This window comes from Archocentrus centrarchus, chromosome 15, assembly GCF_007364275.1.
Source record: "Archocentrus centrarchus isolate MPI-CPG fArcCen1 chromosome 15, fArcCen1, whole genome shotgun sequence".
NCBI classification, from domain to species: Eukaryota; Metazoa; Chordata; class Actinopteri; order Cichliformes; family Cichlidae; genus Archocentrus; species Archocentrus centrarchus.
This window is the reverse complement of record NC_044360.1, coordinates 12,218,913-12,234,689: the sequence shown is the minus strand read 5'-3', so window position 1 is coordinate 12,234,689 and position 15,777 is coordinate 12,218,913. Positions and strand designations below refer to the sequence as shown.

Below are 15,777 nucleotides of genomic sequence, written 5' to 3'. Positions count from 1 at the left end.
CAAAGCCATCCCTCTGTCCAGGGACCCGTCGACGTCCTCCATGTGGTCCACCCAGCTAAATGCGGGGACATCGACCGGATACTCCTTGCTTTCAGATCTGGACGGGGGGTCATGCTGTGCAACAGCCGTCCTTCCCAGCACTTTTTCCACAAACATTACCCGTCTCTCCAGGGTCGAGCGCTAGAGCTGGCAGCAACACACACAGGCTTTGGGCTCATTCAACGCTCTTCTAGCATGGACAATCCCCAGGCAGACGGGGCACGCGTCGTGCTGGTCCTTGTTGTGCAGAGAGAAACTGCACCACTGAGGACAGGGGCAAACAGAAGATTTCTGTCTGCTCGCTTCGGTTTAGTATCCATACTAAAACACAAAGCAAAAAAACTGCACCAGAATACTCAAAATTAGCGCTCCACGGGCAGTCCACACACCATCTGTGCGGTGGGGGTTAACACCAACAGGGGCAGTTAAACTAACTTTGAGCCAGCAGACAACAGAGCTAACTAGCAGCAGCTAGCTAGCTCGCCTCGGCAGGGGTGTTATAAGCGAGGTGAAGAGCGTAAGAACTGAGGGATGACAGGGTATATATGTACGGGCAGAGCCACACGTCATCACAGGCCATCTGTCTTAAAGGCATGAACAGAGGTGTCTTCAGCAGGACACGCAAGGGCGTGATATCCCATACTATATGTGTTGTACCGAGTGAATCGACTGAAAGGGAACTATAGTTCCGAGCAAAATGATGTCACTTCCTGTTGTCATAGTTAGTGGCTCGTATGAAAAACGTGCTGACAAAGCGATAATGGATATTCTGAAGTAGGAAGTGTTGTTATCAGCTGATCAGATCAATAAAACACCTGAATACTAATGTTTTTGTTGTCTACGCTTTTTACGTGGTTTCTGCAAACACATTAATGGAAGGAAACAGTGCTCTGGAACACGTTGAACGTATGATATACAAGTATAATTCTTCTGGTTTATATGCAAAAAGAATTATCGCACTAACTGTTCACCATCACTGCAATTAGCAAGCGGGTATGGCATGTAGTGTTTAACATTAGCAAGCTAATGCTAACACCCCCACCTACACATGCCAGACTGAAATTTTTTCTGGCTAGAACCTTGTGAGTTGTGTGTCAAATTTCTTTCGCCAAGGAGTAACTAAGTAATGTGTTACTTTTTTTAAGTAACAAGTATTATGTAACACACTACTTTTATGTGTAATAACACCAACACTGGCCATGGCCTAATATAACATCTCTTTCAACCAATATCTAAGTTTAACAAAAAAATGACAAAACACCTACATTTGCTTGGTATTTGTTAGTTACCAAAAATATGCTGCATGATCGCAGGTAAATAACAGGTCTTATGAAAGTGATAAAATGCAACAGGAGAGCAAAATGTGCAAAGACAAAACAACTTGCACTTACTAGGGCTATGTGATGGACTCTCCTCCATATCCATTGGTACCTTATTATGGCAAGTGAGTCTCGCCACTAGCCCAAAAAGTCGATCTTTGAGAGACATTTTTGCATCCTCCTCATCCTCTGAGGTACTGACCAAATCAATGCCTGTACAATGACAATAGAATAAGATGAGATTTCCTCAGTGCCAAAGATTGTGCTTTCTGAGAGTTTTTTTACAATTCCGCAACTCGATAAAAATTCAATCAGTCAAAGCTAAGCTGTGTTCCAACCACAGTGTGTGTTGAGGAGGTGATGGAAGTCTTGAAGAAGCTCTTGGATTTCCACTGCACATGAACAGTTCTCCTGCTGTGCATCTTCTCTGAAGCTCAGCAGCATATTGATCTGTGGCCAGGTGAGAGGTTACAATAAATAGAGAAAATCTGCAACAGTTATACTGGGAACCATCAGGGAGTCTGTGTTACATGATTTCTTCAGAGTTTCAACTACATTCTACAAACCACAACAAATCAAATCTACACCTTAATCATTTTAGCTAACATTCATCATGCAACCTGATCTTGTGGAGGTAACCGGAACTCCTTTGTCTTGCGAGCAGTGAGGGCTGCAGACATGTTGAGCGCCTGAATGACCTCGTTGTAGCGAAACCGCTGGTCCTCTTGCAGCTGACCAACAAAGCTGTCAGAGAAGGCAATCACAGCTTCTACCCTGTGGCGAACCTGGCAATCACACAGGTAGGATAGCAGACGGCAAAGCTAGAAAAAGAAAGAGTAAAGTAGTCCTTCATGATTGATTTTAAACTTCCTTAAAGAATGCCAACAACATGGGATCTGAAACTAATCCAAAATGACCCACAGAACAGAAAAAAAAAATCAATAAAATTCTGTAGGTTCATTTACCTCAAGTTTGACAGCTTCTGGAAGTTTCATTTGAAAAAGGCCTTGTTTAACAGTGTTACTTTCTTCAGTGTGCAATCCTTTCTGTTCTTCTTCTTCATCACTTGCTTCTTCTTCCTCCCTCTCTTTGGGTGTTCCAGCACTTGCAAATACACCCTGATCCATGAGTCTAAGAATCTTCCTTAAGTCCTCATCCCTACATACCCCCATAACCAACAGGCTGTAGAAAAGTCTTAATAGAGGAACAAGCAAAAGTTCAATATTGCCTCCTGGAGGATCCCTTACATCCTGACCCACAGCCCAAACTGCAGCAGTCAGCATCTCCACAGTAAGATTCTTCAATATGTCCAGAGGGATTTCTGGGCTGTCTGTGCAGGCTATTTCCACTGCACCACCCCCTTCCATGCCATCGCTCCTGATAAAACAAGGGGTTGAAAAATCCATCTGAGGTTTAAGGGATGTGCTACAACTAGCACTTGGTATTCCCTCTGGAGGTTGTCTGTTCCCACCATTAATAGGACTGGGATACAGGGTGATTTCTCTGGTTTGGTCAGTCATAGGAACAATGTATTCATGGTTCATCATGAGACAGGCTGTGGTGTGGCTGCTGAGGTAAACCTTGAGAACAAGAACAATGATATTAATTCATTTACTCTCCAAAGATCAGGACTTATTCTTGTGTTAGTTAATGTTATCTAAACTACAACAAGCAGTCACCTGAAAAAGCAGTTGATAAAATGCAGACCGGAGTGGACCAGGGAGATATGGATTCTGAATAGCATAAAGAATCTGCGACTGGTCCACGTGACTGCAGAGAGTGTGGCAAACTCTGGTGTTGCCAAGGGCACATAAAGAGCAGTAGAGAAGGAGGGTATTGTGGTGAAAGGTCAAGAGGTCATCAAGTTCTGACAGTTCCAAAATGTCAACACACCTACACAAAGGGGATTAAAAAGTAAAGAGATCTTCAGTGTTGTAACTCACTTGGAATCTAATTAAGGTCTTGCTACAATGACATTTGCAACAACATTTATTTATTTTCTGGAAAACATTACAAACAAAGTATACAGCATTTCCTTTGTACTTAAATCCTGTCTCCTTAACCTGTTTTCATCAGGAATGTGAAGGCTCATGGCTTGTAGTGGTTCATAGCATTGGATTCTCCAGCCATGACATTCATCTGGCCGATCAACTGAAACTTTCAGCGTACTGTTCGGTACTCTAGTCCATGAAACAGGCCTGAGCCACTGGACCTGAACCCTTGGAAGGCACAGAGGAGTGGCATTCCTTTTTTGGCTCCGAAGTAAACCTGAGGACAGTGGCATCACATTCTGTGTCGAGAAGAAGACAAATACAGGAAATGGTGTCATATATGAAACTTTTAGAAGGAATAAAAGACATACTGAAATTTAGGCTAACTTACAAGCTTGCATTATAATTAATTACTGTCTACAAAATATGCAAAAATTGCTTCTTGTAAAAATGTCTTAGCCAGGATTAAAAATTAAAGTTTAATTACCTTGATGCGTCCCAGCTCAAACTGAAACATGTTCTTGGTGGTAGGTTTGACAAAAACAGCGGGAAAAAGCTTTGTACTTGCCTCCACCTGATTTGAAGTGAAAGAGTTTATGCTCAGCTTAATAACACAATGCAACAACTTGCCTGCTACTGACATAAAAACTTTAACAGGTTTTTCAGTCCCAAATGTTACATACATAGATCAGTATGAGACCTAATGTATGAAACTTAAATTTATTAAAGTAAACACAGAAAAGGAAAATACTTCACATCAGATCAGTTTGTTGTGTGACCTACTTGGTAGAAAGTGGCCATCTCCACTCCACTGGAGGTAAATGTAAGCAGCCCAGTGGCTGTGTCAATCAAACAGCCAATTTCCAATCCTGCGCTTCTCCGACTCTGAGACAGGCCTGTTGCCTCTCCAGCACAAACCATATAGCAATTACACCGCTTTATGCTATGCAGAAGGAGAGGAATATGTCAGTTTGATGGGAATTTACAGCACACTGGAACATAACCCTTCTGCAGTACAGTAAACATAGTGATTATGGCAGATGGACAGTTATGAAAGAAATAACAATAATAATTCTAATCAGTTAGTATTTAAATTCTTCATAAAGTCTCCCATACTTAAAATGAAACTGTTTTGTTGCACACCAACCTTTCCTGGACTTTGCCACCGTCATCTCCAAGGGTGACAGTCACAGTGTGGACATTGTCAGTGTTAAATGTCGCATCATGCTGATGAAAGTCAGAGGTCACCCAGCCTACCCACACATTGAATGGCTCCTGGCCTGGAAGAACCCGCACTGAGTAGTAATACTGAAACGGAAAGGTTAGCTGGTGTCATTGTTTGGTATCTGCATCTTGCATTCAAGGTTTTTATTGCAGCAGGTAATTACATGTGCAGTGAAGCACTCAGCATTACAATTAGTTTAGTATTGTGTGTTTTTTCGCACAGTACAAAAACACTTGGGTTTGCTTCATCACTGATTTTTGTATGTAGTGTAATCATGTGGTTATGATGAGATAAGATTAAGCCTTACTCTGGAGCTTTGGATAAGGTGATCATAGTTATCTTTGTCAACCACAACATCTTCAAGAAGCCTTGCAGAGGAGTTACTGCTGACTAAGCCTGGTTTAGTCTTCTTCAGCATAAACCTTACAGACAAAGAATACACATTCATAACTGTTCTAACCGTTCTTTCAAATGTTCTCCCTTTAATTCCATATTTTCTTAATTTGAATTTCACTACAACCTACCGTTGTTTCAATCTTGATGTTTTGTCGTGGCTATGATCCTTATGGTTGAGCTCATCTCTAGAAGCAGCGCAGCTGTGGGCTGACTTCATCAGCACCTCAAAGTCAGAGTCCACCTCCTCCTGTTCTTTCCTTTCTAAAAGGACAACAGGCTTTAATTACAGCAGGGCCCCTGGGAGCTTAGCAGACTCATCAAGGTCATAATGGTAGAATATCAATAGCATAGACAGTGGATAATCTGGATTGCTGCAGCTATCCAAGTCACCCACACTAATTGTTTCCCCCATAGCCTAATAATAATTATACATGCTCCATCAGGTGTAGAAACATTTGGTGGTTGAAATTAAACTAAGCAAGCTTTTGATGTGGTCCTTTTTTTATGTGCTTAACTTTAACATACTGTATATAACATCAATACACCTGAGCTTGGCGAGAGAGAGTTGGAGGCCATGGGAAGCACACCCCCTGGTGGGCTACTGAGGACGGCAGCACATTCGACAAACATGCTGAGGCGATAATAGCCCATCTCACTTTCTCCACCATGGTGCAGTAGCAAACGCTGGGAGACCCTCAGGCTGGATAAGGAATCTGCTGAGGCACTGACTCTTGTAACCTTGAATAAAATTTGAACAGGTATTTCAGGCTCAGTGTGAACTGATCATAACTATAAGCAACTCTTGATCAGTGAGGCCTGCAAATGGGTGAAAGAGAACTTGTATACATGGTAAGTTTACCTGTAGGTTCCGATCATCAGGGAGTATGGAGGTAAACTGGGGCTGTTTCCAACTCATCCACAGTGTTGGGTCTCTGGCCATGTTGATAGCAAAAGGTCTATAGCCCTCCTGCAGGCCACACACAATAAAGTACTGCAGAGAGCCCACTTGGCGTCCCAGATTCAGCCTCCCCACCTGGTTCACCCCAACACTAACCACAGGCAATAGGCCTGGAAGACACAGGAAGTTTGGGAAGTTTAGTCCAATACAGGACTCTTTAACAAAGGTATAGTACTACTGTACTGGAAACGTTAGCATGCAACAGAAAGTATAAAATCAAAAACTTTTGCAGACCATCTCTAATATCAAAGTCCTTGGCAGCCAGCTCAGAGCCTCTGTCATTAAACAGCAGCTCTCCATTGAGCGTAACCATCATGGTGCATTCATCCATGTCCACCAAGCAACCCACCACATCACCTCTCAGCCATGGGCGTCCCAGGGGCTCGCCGCCCTGATGGTACCATTGAGCCTGAAAGTAACATTGAGTTATAAAGGAAAGAGACCAGTGGAAAAAGCCTCATACATGGACAGGTTAAAAAAAAAAAAAAAAAAAAAAAGCAGAAGAACAAATACAATCCATGTCATTAAAGTACATTTTGCATGAGGTTGCTGTTTATTCGGTTAGCTAAAAACTTAGTTAATAACATAAGAAACAATTCTAACAGATGCTGCCCTGCAGATTACCATAATGTTTTAATAATCCATGTACCACATGTTAATACCAAAATCTGCTACTGATTGAAAACAAATCACTAAAAACTGAAAACATTTGATCTTAGCCATTAATTATTCATAGCAACATAGCTTTGGACTAATTGAGACCTTCTGTGTTGGACAATCATCAAGATGAGGTCAGGAGTCACTGGAAGGACATGCAACTAATGTGACACAACATCATGATATTATTTACTTTTATTGGACTTTCAAATGTTTCAGTTTTTTCAGTTAGATAGCTATTTTAAAGACAAGCCTAAGTCTACATCTCTCTTTCTGTCTGCTCTCTAAAACACCATCTGGTCTCAGTAATGGTTATACAGGAATGGTCAACAGTTTAAAAACCTGTTTGTTTGTTTTTTAATTCTGTAAACTGTAAAATAAATAAAACAAAAAAATGTAAAGAACTGTTTAAGTTCTATGACAAAAAATAAATAAATAAATGTGCATTAGGGGTTTAACAAAGCTATTATAATTTGGGCCAATTCCCATTTAGCTACTGTGATGGTCCATAGCCAAAGTAAGAAATGTCAAATTTAATTATATCTCACCTCAAATCCATCAAAGACATATGCTTGGTCATCTGAGCCAAGCTCTTTATCTGGGGTGCAGCCTGGTCGAGCCCAGCCCACTCTCATATTCCCTGCTGTCAGTATTTCATATTCAAAATACCACTTCCCCCGGGTCACAGCATGTGATTTATCGGGTCTGAACACTCTGCATTTCTCAGCAGAGAAGAAACATTGCTTTGATAATGTGACTGTAAATCAAAGATACAAGGAAAAATAGTGTCATCTGCTACAAACCTGTTTCCAAAAAGTTAGAATGCTGAATAAAATGTAAAAAAACAGTTCAGAATAATCTGAAAATCATCTAAACCCTACTATTTATCTAAATGAATAAACATGTAATAAAAAACATAATTCCTCACTTTCAACATTTTTTACATTATTGTATAATATATTCAAGAAAAAAGTGGAAGAAATTATTTGCAAATAGTTGCAGTCGGTGTTTATTTACATTTTACAGAGCACTTCAAGTTTTATTTTCGAGAAACGAGGTCGTAAAACAAAATAGATTTCCACTCAAATCTCCTTGCAAAGCAATGATGAAAATGTTGCAGTAGTGTTAATATGCAAATAAATCTGCATTACTTTATCAATAATGTAAGCTACAGCATATTGCAGTTGCACTTACATTGATTACCTTATGCTGCATACAATAAACAAATAAAAATGAAATGCAGTGAGCCACAATATAGCTGACAAGTTCTATAACAGATCTATGAACCATACCGCGTTCCTGGTTGAGGGGCTCCAGGCTGTAGCCGTATGCCAGCAGGGTACAGACAGCCTCTCTGACACTCTCTCTGCCCACTCTCTGAGTTCTTTCATCAAGAAGGCTGTAGGGCAGAAGGTAAGGGCTCTGCTTTGCTTTTACATCCTAAAAGTACAAAGAGCAAGAAGGGCAACTATATTTGTCAGAAAGCACTATCTCATGGCACAACCTGCTGCTACTATGTGCATTTCTGTGCTAAGAAATACTATATTCTAAACTATTTAAATGACTACTTTTGAGCAACAAACGGAAACATTGAACTTGAATCCCTCCTTTGAAGTAATACAGCACAGAACATAAACCTGTTGTGCTGCATAGGTCCATCCTTGTTTGATTCGGTCTCTGGCCCATACATTGTGGTCATTCTCTGCCAGCAAGTTAACCGCTTCCTCATGGTCTGAGCTCAGAGACACCTGGCTCAGGTCTACTGGAGCAGGCCTGTAGCCACTCAGCTGCTCATATCTGAGACATAAAGTAAGAAAACAAGACACCGATGTATCAAGATCACAAATAAAATGGTAACAGTTACCGAATGTTTAACAGCATGTAGTTATGATGTGGTTTCACTTTGGCATCATTCCTGAATAAGGCACTTTTATTAGAAATCCAACCTGACTGCCCTGAGTAAACAAAATTGCACATATCAATCACCTTGATTTACTGTTTGTAATGTGTCTGTTCAAACGGTGGTGTTTTATGATGTTAACTGCACTGTTGTTTTATAGATGTTAATCCATTCTTTAACATAAGTTGTACTTGTCAGTATTAAGACAATTTTGTCTCCAAGGATGACTTAAAGAAAAGAGTTCAAATTGAAGTGAGATGATCCCTCTGTGTCAGTACATGAGATAAAAGGAATATAAACTGCAGTTGTGTATTCTTTCCTTGTAATAGCCTCATAAAATGTCATCAAGGGCTGCCATTACCACCATAAAGATGGTCATCATATTTTATCAGTGTTCCTTTTCTGTCCTGGGTATACTCTCTACTTAAATTTAAATATAATGCAACACACAGCTGACACAGACAAAATAAAATTAAACATGATATTACATATGTCTGGGAAAGACTCCAGCAACCCCAGAACCCTAAACTGAATAATCAGTTAAGAAAATGGATGGATGTATGGATACTGCATACTGGACTTTCCCTTACTTGGTAGGAAGTCGCATGTATTTGACGTGTTTCTCAGCATGGTCATCCATCAAACCAATGTGGAAACCAAGAGCAAGCAGGGTCCTCCGGTGAAAAAGAAAATTTAAAAAATTCACTACAGCTGCACACACTAATTACTACTTATTTTTATCTATCAGCTTTAAACAGCACAAGGTCTGTCACAATCTTTTTTTAATTAAAAAAAAAGGTTCAATAACTAAATTAAACATTATAATCAAGGACTGTCTTTTTATTATTATTGCATGAACTGTAATAGAGCTCACCTGAGTGTGTCCTGTGCCATCTCAAGGTTCTGGTTTCTCTCTTGCTCTGGCAGCTTGGAGAACTCCACCAGACAGGGATCGTGCCTCTTACCTTCATCTCTCACCTGTTTGACAGAGACATTATTTTGCACTGCAAGCAAAAAGCAATCAGATAAGATGCTAAAAATTACTTACAAACACTTAGAGTGTTGTGCAAAAGTCTTGAGACACCCCTCAATTCTTTATTTTTTGCTTCCAGTGAGTCAGACTTGTAATTTTTTTCTTAAGTGGTTTTGAGCAACAGTTCTCCAGGATTTCTGGAGGTCTGTCAAAGTTTTTCTTTGGGCATTGGCTGTCCTTGTACCGAACAATTTTTACAGGAATGTTATTTGTTTGTTTAAGCCACTTACCTACACTGTCCTATAAATCATTCACGCATTAAAAAAAAAAAAAAAAAAGCTTAAAGGATGAACCAGTGTTGTATTTGAGGAAACTGGACAATTGGAGGACAAAAGAAGAAGTGGCATGCCTACAAATTAGTCAGTTTGGAGAGAATCCCATGGAGAGAAAGAATCTGTGGACTTTCATCTGGCCTTTCTCTACCTTAAACTTAAGGCACTTTACTTAAGAGTCCCACATTTGAGGCCACCTTTGACCATTGGTTATGACAGAATGATTGGGCCAGCAAATGGACTTAGAGGACTCAGATCTAGTACAACACACCCTCGCCAGTCAAGTTGAGTTGAGTTGACTTCAGTTGAGTAAACATGAGCAGGTGTTACATCACATCTCTGGACAATAGGGTGCTCTGCTCCAGCAAGTAGCGGAGTTGGGAGATGTGTTAAATGCTTTATGTTCCCAATCTCGGTCGGCTGCCAATTCTCCTCCTTCCTCTATTTGGTCACAGCCTCAGCCTGTGGCGTCCCCACCGCTGCCACCTCCAAAGCATCCAAAAGCAGCCCTGCCAACTCCCGAAGTCTTCTTCAATGAATCAGAGAAGAGCAGAGTGTTTCTGACCCAATGCTTTCAGATTTTCAGACAACAGAGTCCTATTGATAGCTCCAAGATTGCCTTTCTGGTGGAATTATGCTCTGAGGGGCCCACAGTCAGTACCTAAGGTTATTTATAAACTGTCTTACAGTACATGGATTTTGTGGCAAAGTGTTTTTGATAGAAGTTTGATAGAAGTTCCAACCGTGATCAGTTCTTCAGTCTGCAGCAAGGTAGGAGTATTGGACCAATCCGTTGATTTCTGGATTCTAACTGAGGAAGCAGGATGGGAAGAGAAGGCCCTACGAAGCACCTTTTTACATGGTTTAAACGATTATTTGAGAAGTGAATGAGCAGCTAATGATCTCCCTGGCTCCCTGAATTCTATATGCATTAGAATGGACGATCACATTCCTGAGCAACGGGCACTCAAAGGACTACCATTACCCTGGGATGTCATGCCAAGTGATTTCCTCTTCTGGTGGAGCTGCCCCGTAAGGATGCAGCACCATCTGCGCCACTCTCAGTGACTGTGGAGAGCTACTCATGCAGCCTTGCTGAGCACCAGAGACCAGAACAAACACCTGGCAGATCACCGGATCACTCCAGCGGCAAGCTATATATATAGTGGTTCTTTTGAGATAAATCTGCCTTAAGTTACCCCATAATATGAGAATTCTTAAGGTCTTCCATGTGTCCCAGCTGAAAACTACCCGGTCCGGTCCGTTGTTTGAGTCCACCTTTGACCACTGATTAAGACAGGTGACTGTCAAGAAGCCATGTCATGACTCCAAATGTGACATTTTTGGTTCAAATCATCATCAATATGCATGGAGAAGGTCAGGAGAAAGGTACAACGGTGAGTGTTATCTCTAAAACACGGTGGAGGCCTAACATGGTTTGGGGCTGCATTTCAGCCAGTGGTGTTGGGGATCTTGTTAAAATTGATGAAATTATGAATCCAGAGAACTACCATCAGATTTTGATCCACCATCCAATACTATAATTTTCCGCATGACAACGATCCCAAATACACTGCCAATGCAGTGAAAGCATACCTGAATAGAAAAATACAAAATGGAGCACCATCACTCATGAAGTGGCCCCAGACCTCAACATGACTGAACCAGTATGAGATCATAACAAAGAAGGGAACAAAAGGCAGCCAACATTCAAAGAACTTTGAAGAACTTTTAAATTTGTATAAACTCCATGGATGTTTGCACTTTTCAATGAATCCCTGCACATGTTTGCCATCCTCAAGACTTTTGTACAGTATTTTACACTACTCAAAAAATGAACGGAACACTTTTTAAGCAGAGTATAGCATCAAGTCAATTAAACCGCTGGGATATTGATCTGGTCAGTTAATTAGCAGAGTGGGTTATTAATCAGTTTCAAATCCAATAGAGAACCTCTGGGACATTATATTTTGGTCCATCTGATGCCACCAGGTTGCACCTCAGAATGTCCAGGAGGTCAGTGATGCCCTGGTCCAGATCTGGGAGAAGTTCCCCCAGAACACCATCCGTCATCTCACTAGGAGCACGCCTCTACATGGGGCCATACAAGCTACTGAGTACCATTTTGAGTTGCTGCAATGAAATTTGGGCAAAATAGTCTGCCACTTTATTTTTTTCACTTTGATTTTCAGGGTGTCTTTAAATTCAGCCCTCTGTAGGTAATTTTCATGTCCATCAAATGAATGTTCCCAACACATTACCAAGTCCATATCTGTATAGATATCCAGCATGATTTTTCCTCCCATTGAAATCGGATGTGTTTCAAAGTGTTCCTTTAATTTTATTGAGCAATGTATATCAGTTATGCAATGTCATAAAATTACTGATTTTGTGACACTTTTCTTACTGCTCCATGTGTCCAGCCAAGATCAATCTTGTCCATTACCCAGAGCTCATGAATATTCTCAGCCATTTTTTCTCGAATATCCTCAAGTTGTGGGGGCAGTAGTACCTGTAAGGGTAATATAAGTAATGGGCATGTAACTAAAGTACTATGATATGGTATTATTTCTCTGAGCAAATTATTGTCACAAATTGATTTTAAATATTTAAAATAAATGCTCAATTTATCTTTGTAAAATAAAAAAAAGCTTTTTGACTAGGCTGAGATTTACCTTACTGATGTCTACTGTTGTCGGAGTGAAGGTAACTGGAGTGACAGGTACTAAGGGGCCAATAAGCTCTTGTTTCACTTCACCACGATCCAAAATGTATTTCTGACACCGCTGTACCTTCAGATTGACTTTTGGGAGCAGAGCTTCAGAGCATGAAGCATAACCTGGAGGTGGCAGGAAACGAAACTCTCCATGCCTTCCTCCAAAAAGAAAACAAACTCTTTTCCAGAAAAAAACAAGGAAACAATTTAGTGTTTTGTGGACCTTACAGAAAAAAATAAACTATTATTATTAGTCAGTAGTCAGTACTATGAAGACAGGAGCTCTGAAAACAGTAAAGTCACTACAGAATAAATCATTTTCAGGCAAAATTAACTAAAACCAAAAGACAGTCCAGGAAAAGAGCAAAAAGCAATAATGTTGTCGATACTAACTTGACTCCAGCAGAAAAGCTGACCACAGGATAAAGAAGTCCATTAGCACTGAAGTTCTCAAACATGCCCTGCACAGGTAGACCATTGACCCGGAAAGAGATGCAGGGAATGCTGAGGTCAAGACAGCAGCTAACAACATCATCAGCTTTTAGTAGGTGAGGAAAGGGGGAGCTGACTTTCCGGCTCACACAACCTAAGATTCAGAAGACACAGTCATTAGTCTTCATATTTCCTTTTTTATTGTTTCTGCTCAAGTACAAATGTGCATTCAAGTGCTTTGTGATTAAGTAAAATTAATGCTTTGTAATCAGTTTTACACATTTCTTTCATACACTATTTGCCAAAAGTATTCACTCGCCTGCCTTTGCACGCATATGAACTTGAGTGACATCCCATTCTTAATCCATAGGGTTTAATATGATGTCGGTCCACCCTCTGCAGCTATAACAGCATCAACTGTGCTGAGAAGGCTTTCCATAAGGTTTAGGAGTGTGTTTATGGGAATTTTCAACCACTATTCCAGAATTGCATTTGTGAGGTCAGACACTGATGTTGGACAAGAAGGCTTTGCTTGCAATCTCCACTCTACCTCATCCCAAAGGTGTTCTATTGGGTTGACGTCAGGACTCTGTGCAGGCCAGTCAACTCCTGAAAAACAACCCCAAACCATAATCCCCCCTCCACCAAACTTTACTCTTGGCACAGTGCAATCAGTCGAGTCCCGTTCTCCTGACAACCGCCAAACCCAGACTCACCCATCAGAGAGAATGTGTCTCTACTGCTCGAGAGTCCACTGGCAGCATGCTTTACACCACTGCATCTGATGCTTTCCATTGCATTTGGTAATTTAAGGCTTGGATGCAGCTGCTCGGCCATGGAAACCCATTCCATAAAGCTCTCTACACACTGTTCTTGAGCTAATCCGGAGGCCACATGAAGTTTGGAGGTCTGACTCTGCACAAAGCTCGCAATCTTGGCGCATTCTGCACATCAGCATCAGCTGACCTCATGCTGTGATTTTACATGGCCTACCACTTCATGACTGAGTTGTCGCCATTCCCAATTGCTTCTGCTTTGTTATAATACAACTAACAGTTGACTGTGGAATATTTAGTAAGGAGGAAATTTCACAACTGGACCTGTTACAAAAGTGGCATCCTATCACGGTACCACGCTGAAATTCACTGAGCTCCTGAGAGCGACCCATTCTGTCACAAATGTTTGTAGAAGCAGTCTGCATGCCTAGGTGCTTGGTTTTATACACCTGTGGCCATGGAAGTGATAGGAACAACTGAATTCAATGATTTGGATGGGTGAGTGGATACTTTTGGCAACATAGTGTATCATTAATAAATGTAAAACATATTGTAAAGACTGAGGCACTTTTGGAACATGCCTCTCACTACTGATAAGTAATAATATTAATGTAATAACATAGTGCTGTCCACACAAATATAATGCAATGAGCCAGAAAATGTTGACAGTTTTCTGAGTTGCATAAATAAATCTTTATCAAAACATTCTTTTTTTCCTGCTGAATCACTGAGTACAATCATCACTTCTGCCAGCTGAGATTATAATTATCTTCGCCACTCTCTCTCTGTGTCTATGCCTAAAAGAACAAAGTAACACGTTAATGATTCTCTGTGGATAATTCAGTGATGCGCAGCAATTGTAGTCACTGCTTTTATTGCAATAACCAAGAACATTTCGATAATTCTAAACAAGGAAATTAAAAATAATCTATTTTAATAAATTTTGTGGTTGCTCGCTTTAATTGCCATGGTAATCTTCCCATGTATGGCTTTTATGGGATTTTTATGTGCTAAGATTTTCAAACTGACTTTTTATCATATTTGTCACTGACTGACTGATATTTGTCTTTGGAATATGTGCTGCAACCCAGTATACGTTCTGAAAACCTATTTTTAATTATGCATCGTTTTTTGTTTTTTTTTAGCATTTTTCTACTAAAATGAAATTGGATTCTATTATGTGTGTCTTTGTCAATACTCTTTCTGCAAACGCATGATTGTGCAGCTCAGTGTTATACAATCACATTGCACAGAGCAAGCTGTTTATCAGCTGTTTGAGCTCATCCTCACCTGACCAGAGACGAAGCCCATCAAAGCCGTACGAACAGAGGTCATCTCCCACCCCGTTTCCTCCCCAGCCCTCTCCGCCTGTTGGCCTCGGCTGGTACCCTTTCATGCAAGCCCAGCCGACACGCAGGTGTGTAGGCTCAGATGTGAGAAAGGGGTCGATGTGCTCCACAACCAGCTCGTAGTACCACCTGCGAGGCTGAGCTGAATCTTCCCCCATAGCCAGGAAGATGTTTGGCCTCATGCTGTTGTCAAATAATTTGCAGATAAACACAACAAAAAATTAAAATTCTTCTGCTAGTGTATTTGGTGTGATCATAAAATTGAGCAGTATGATATTTTGAAATATTGAAATTTCAAAACATTCAGGTAGCAGGCTTTTACTTTTAACCGACACTGATAGCCTGTAATTACAAGTTAACTTAATGAGCAAGTCAAACGTTGCGACTGTCAAGTTTATGTGCACACTGCAAGCCAGTAGGAAAACAGACATCAGCACAACACTGCTGTGCTCTCAGTTGCAGACTGTTTATTACATGAAAGAGACACCATTTATTCTACACATCCATAAACACCTGAGAGGACGCTGAGTGTTTTAGTGCAATTGGGGCACTGTGTAAAATTTAAGTGAAAACAGAATGCAACGATTCGCAAATCTCAAACCCAGATTTTATTCACTATAGAGCATGGAATGCATATCAAATGTTTAAACTGAGACATTTCACTATTTGAATAGTAAAATATAATAAAAATATTAGCTCATTTTGTATTTAATG

The 15,777-nt window shown here is 40.6% G+C and overlaps 1 protein-coding gene across 1 annotated transcript in view; it reads right to left on the bottom strand.

The window, feature by feature from the left end:
• The window catches only part of ryr2b (ryanodine receptor 2b (cardiac)), an 85,216-nt gene that overhangs the window by 54,038 nt on the left and 15,401 nt on the right, over positions 1–15,777 (bottom strand). The window contains 23 exon segments of the mRNA XM_030748621.1: positions 1,431–1,571; positions 1,697–1,808; positions 1,979–2,179; positions 2,324–2,938; positions 3,038–3,251; positions 3,422–3,648; positions 3,837–3,923; positions 4,133–4,292; positions 4,497–4,657; positions 4,882–4,996; positions 5,099–5,231; positions 5,516–5,708; positions 5,830–6,038; positions 6,163–6,337; positions 7,134–7,342; positions 7,878–8,025; positions 8,223–8,382; positions 9,076–9,159; positions 9,360–9,463; positions 12,198–12,302; positions 12,466–12,685; positions 12,900–13,092; positions 15,005–15,246. Of these exon segments, the coding sequence (XP_030604481.1) occupies positions 1,431–1,571; positions 1,697–1,808; positions 1,979–2,179; positions 2,324–2,938; positions 3,038–3,251; positions 3,422–3,648; positions 3,837–3,923; positions 4,133–4,292; positions 4,497–4,657; positions 4,882–4,996; positions 5,099–5,231; positions 5,516–5,708; positions 5,830–6,038; positions 6,163–6,337; positions 7,134–7,342; positions 7,878–8,025; positions 8,223–8,382; positions 9,076–9,159; positions 9,360–9,463; positions 12,198–12,302; positions 12,466–12,685; positions 12,900–13,092; positions 15,005–15,246 (4,208 nt within the window).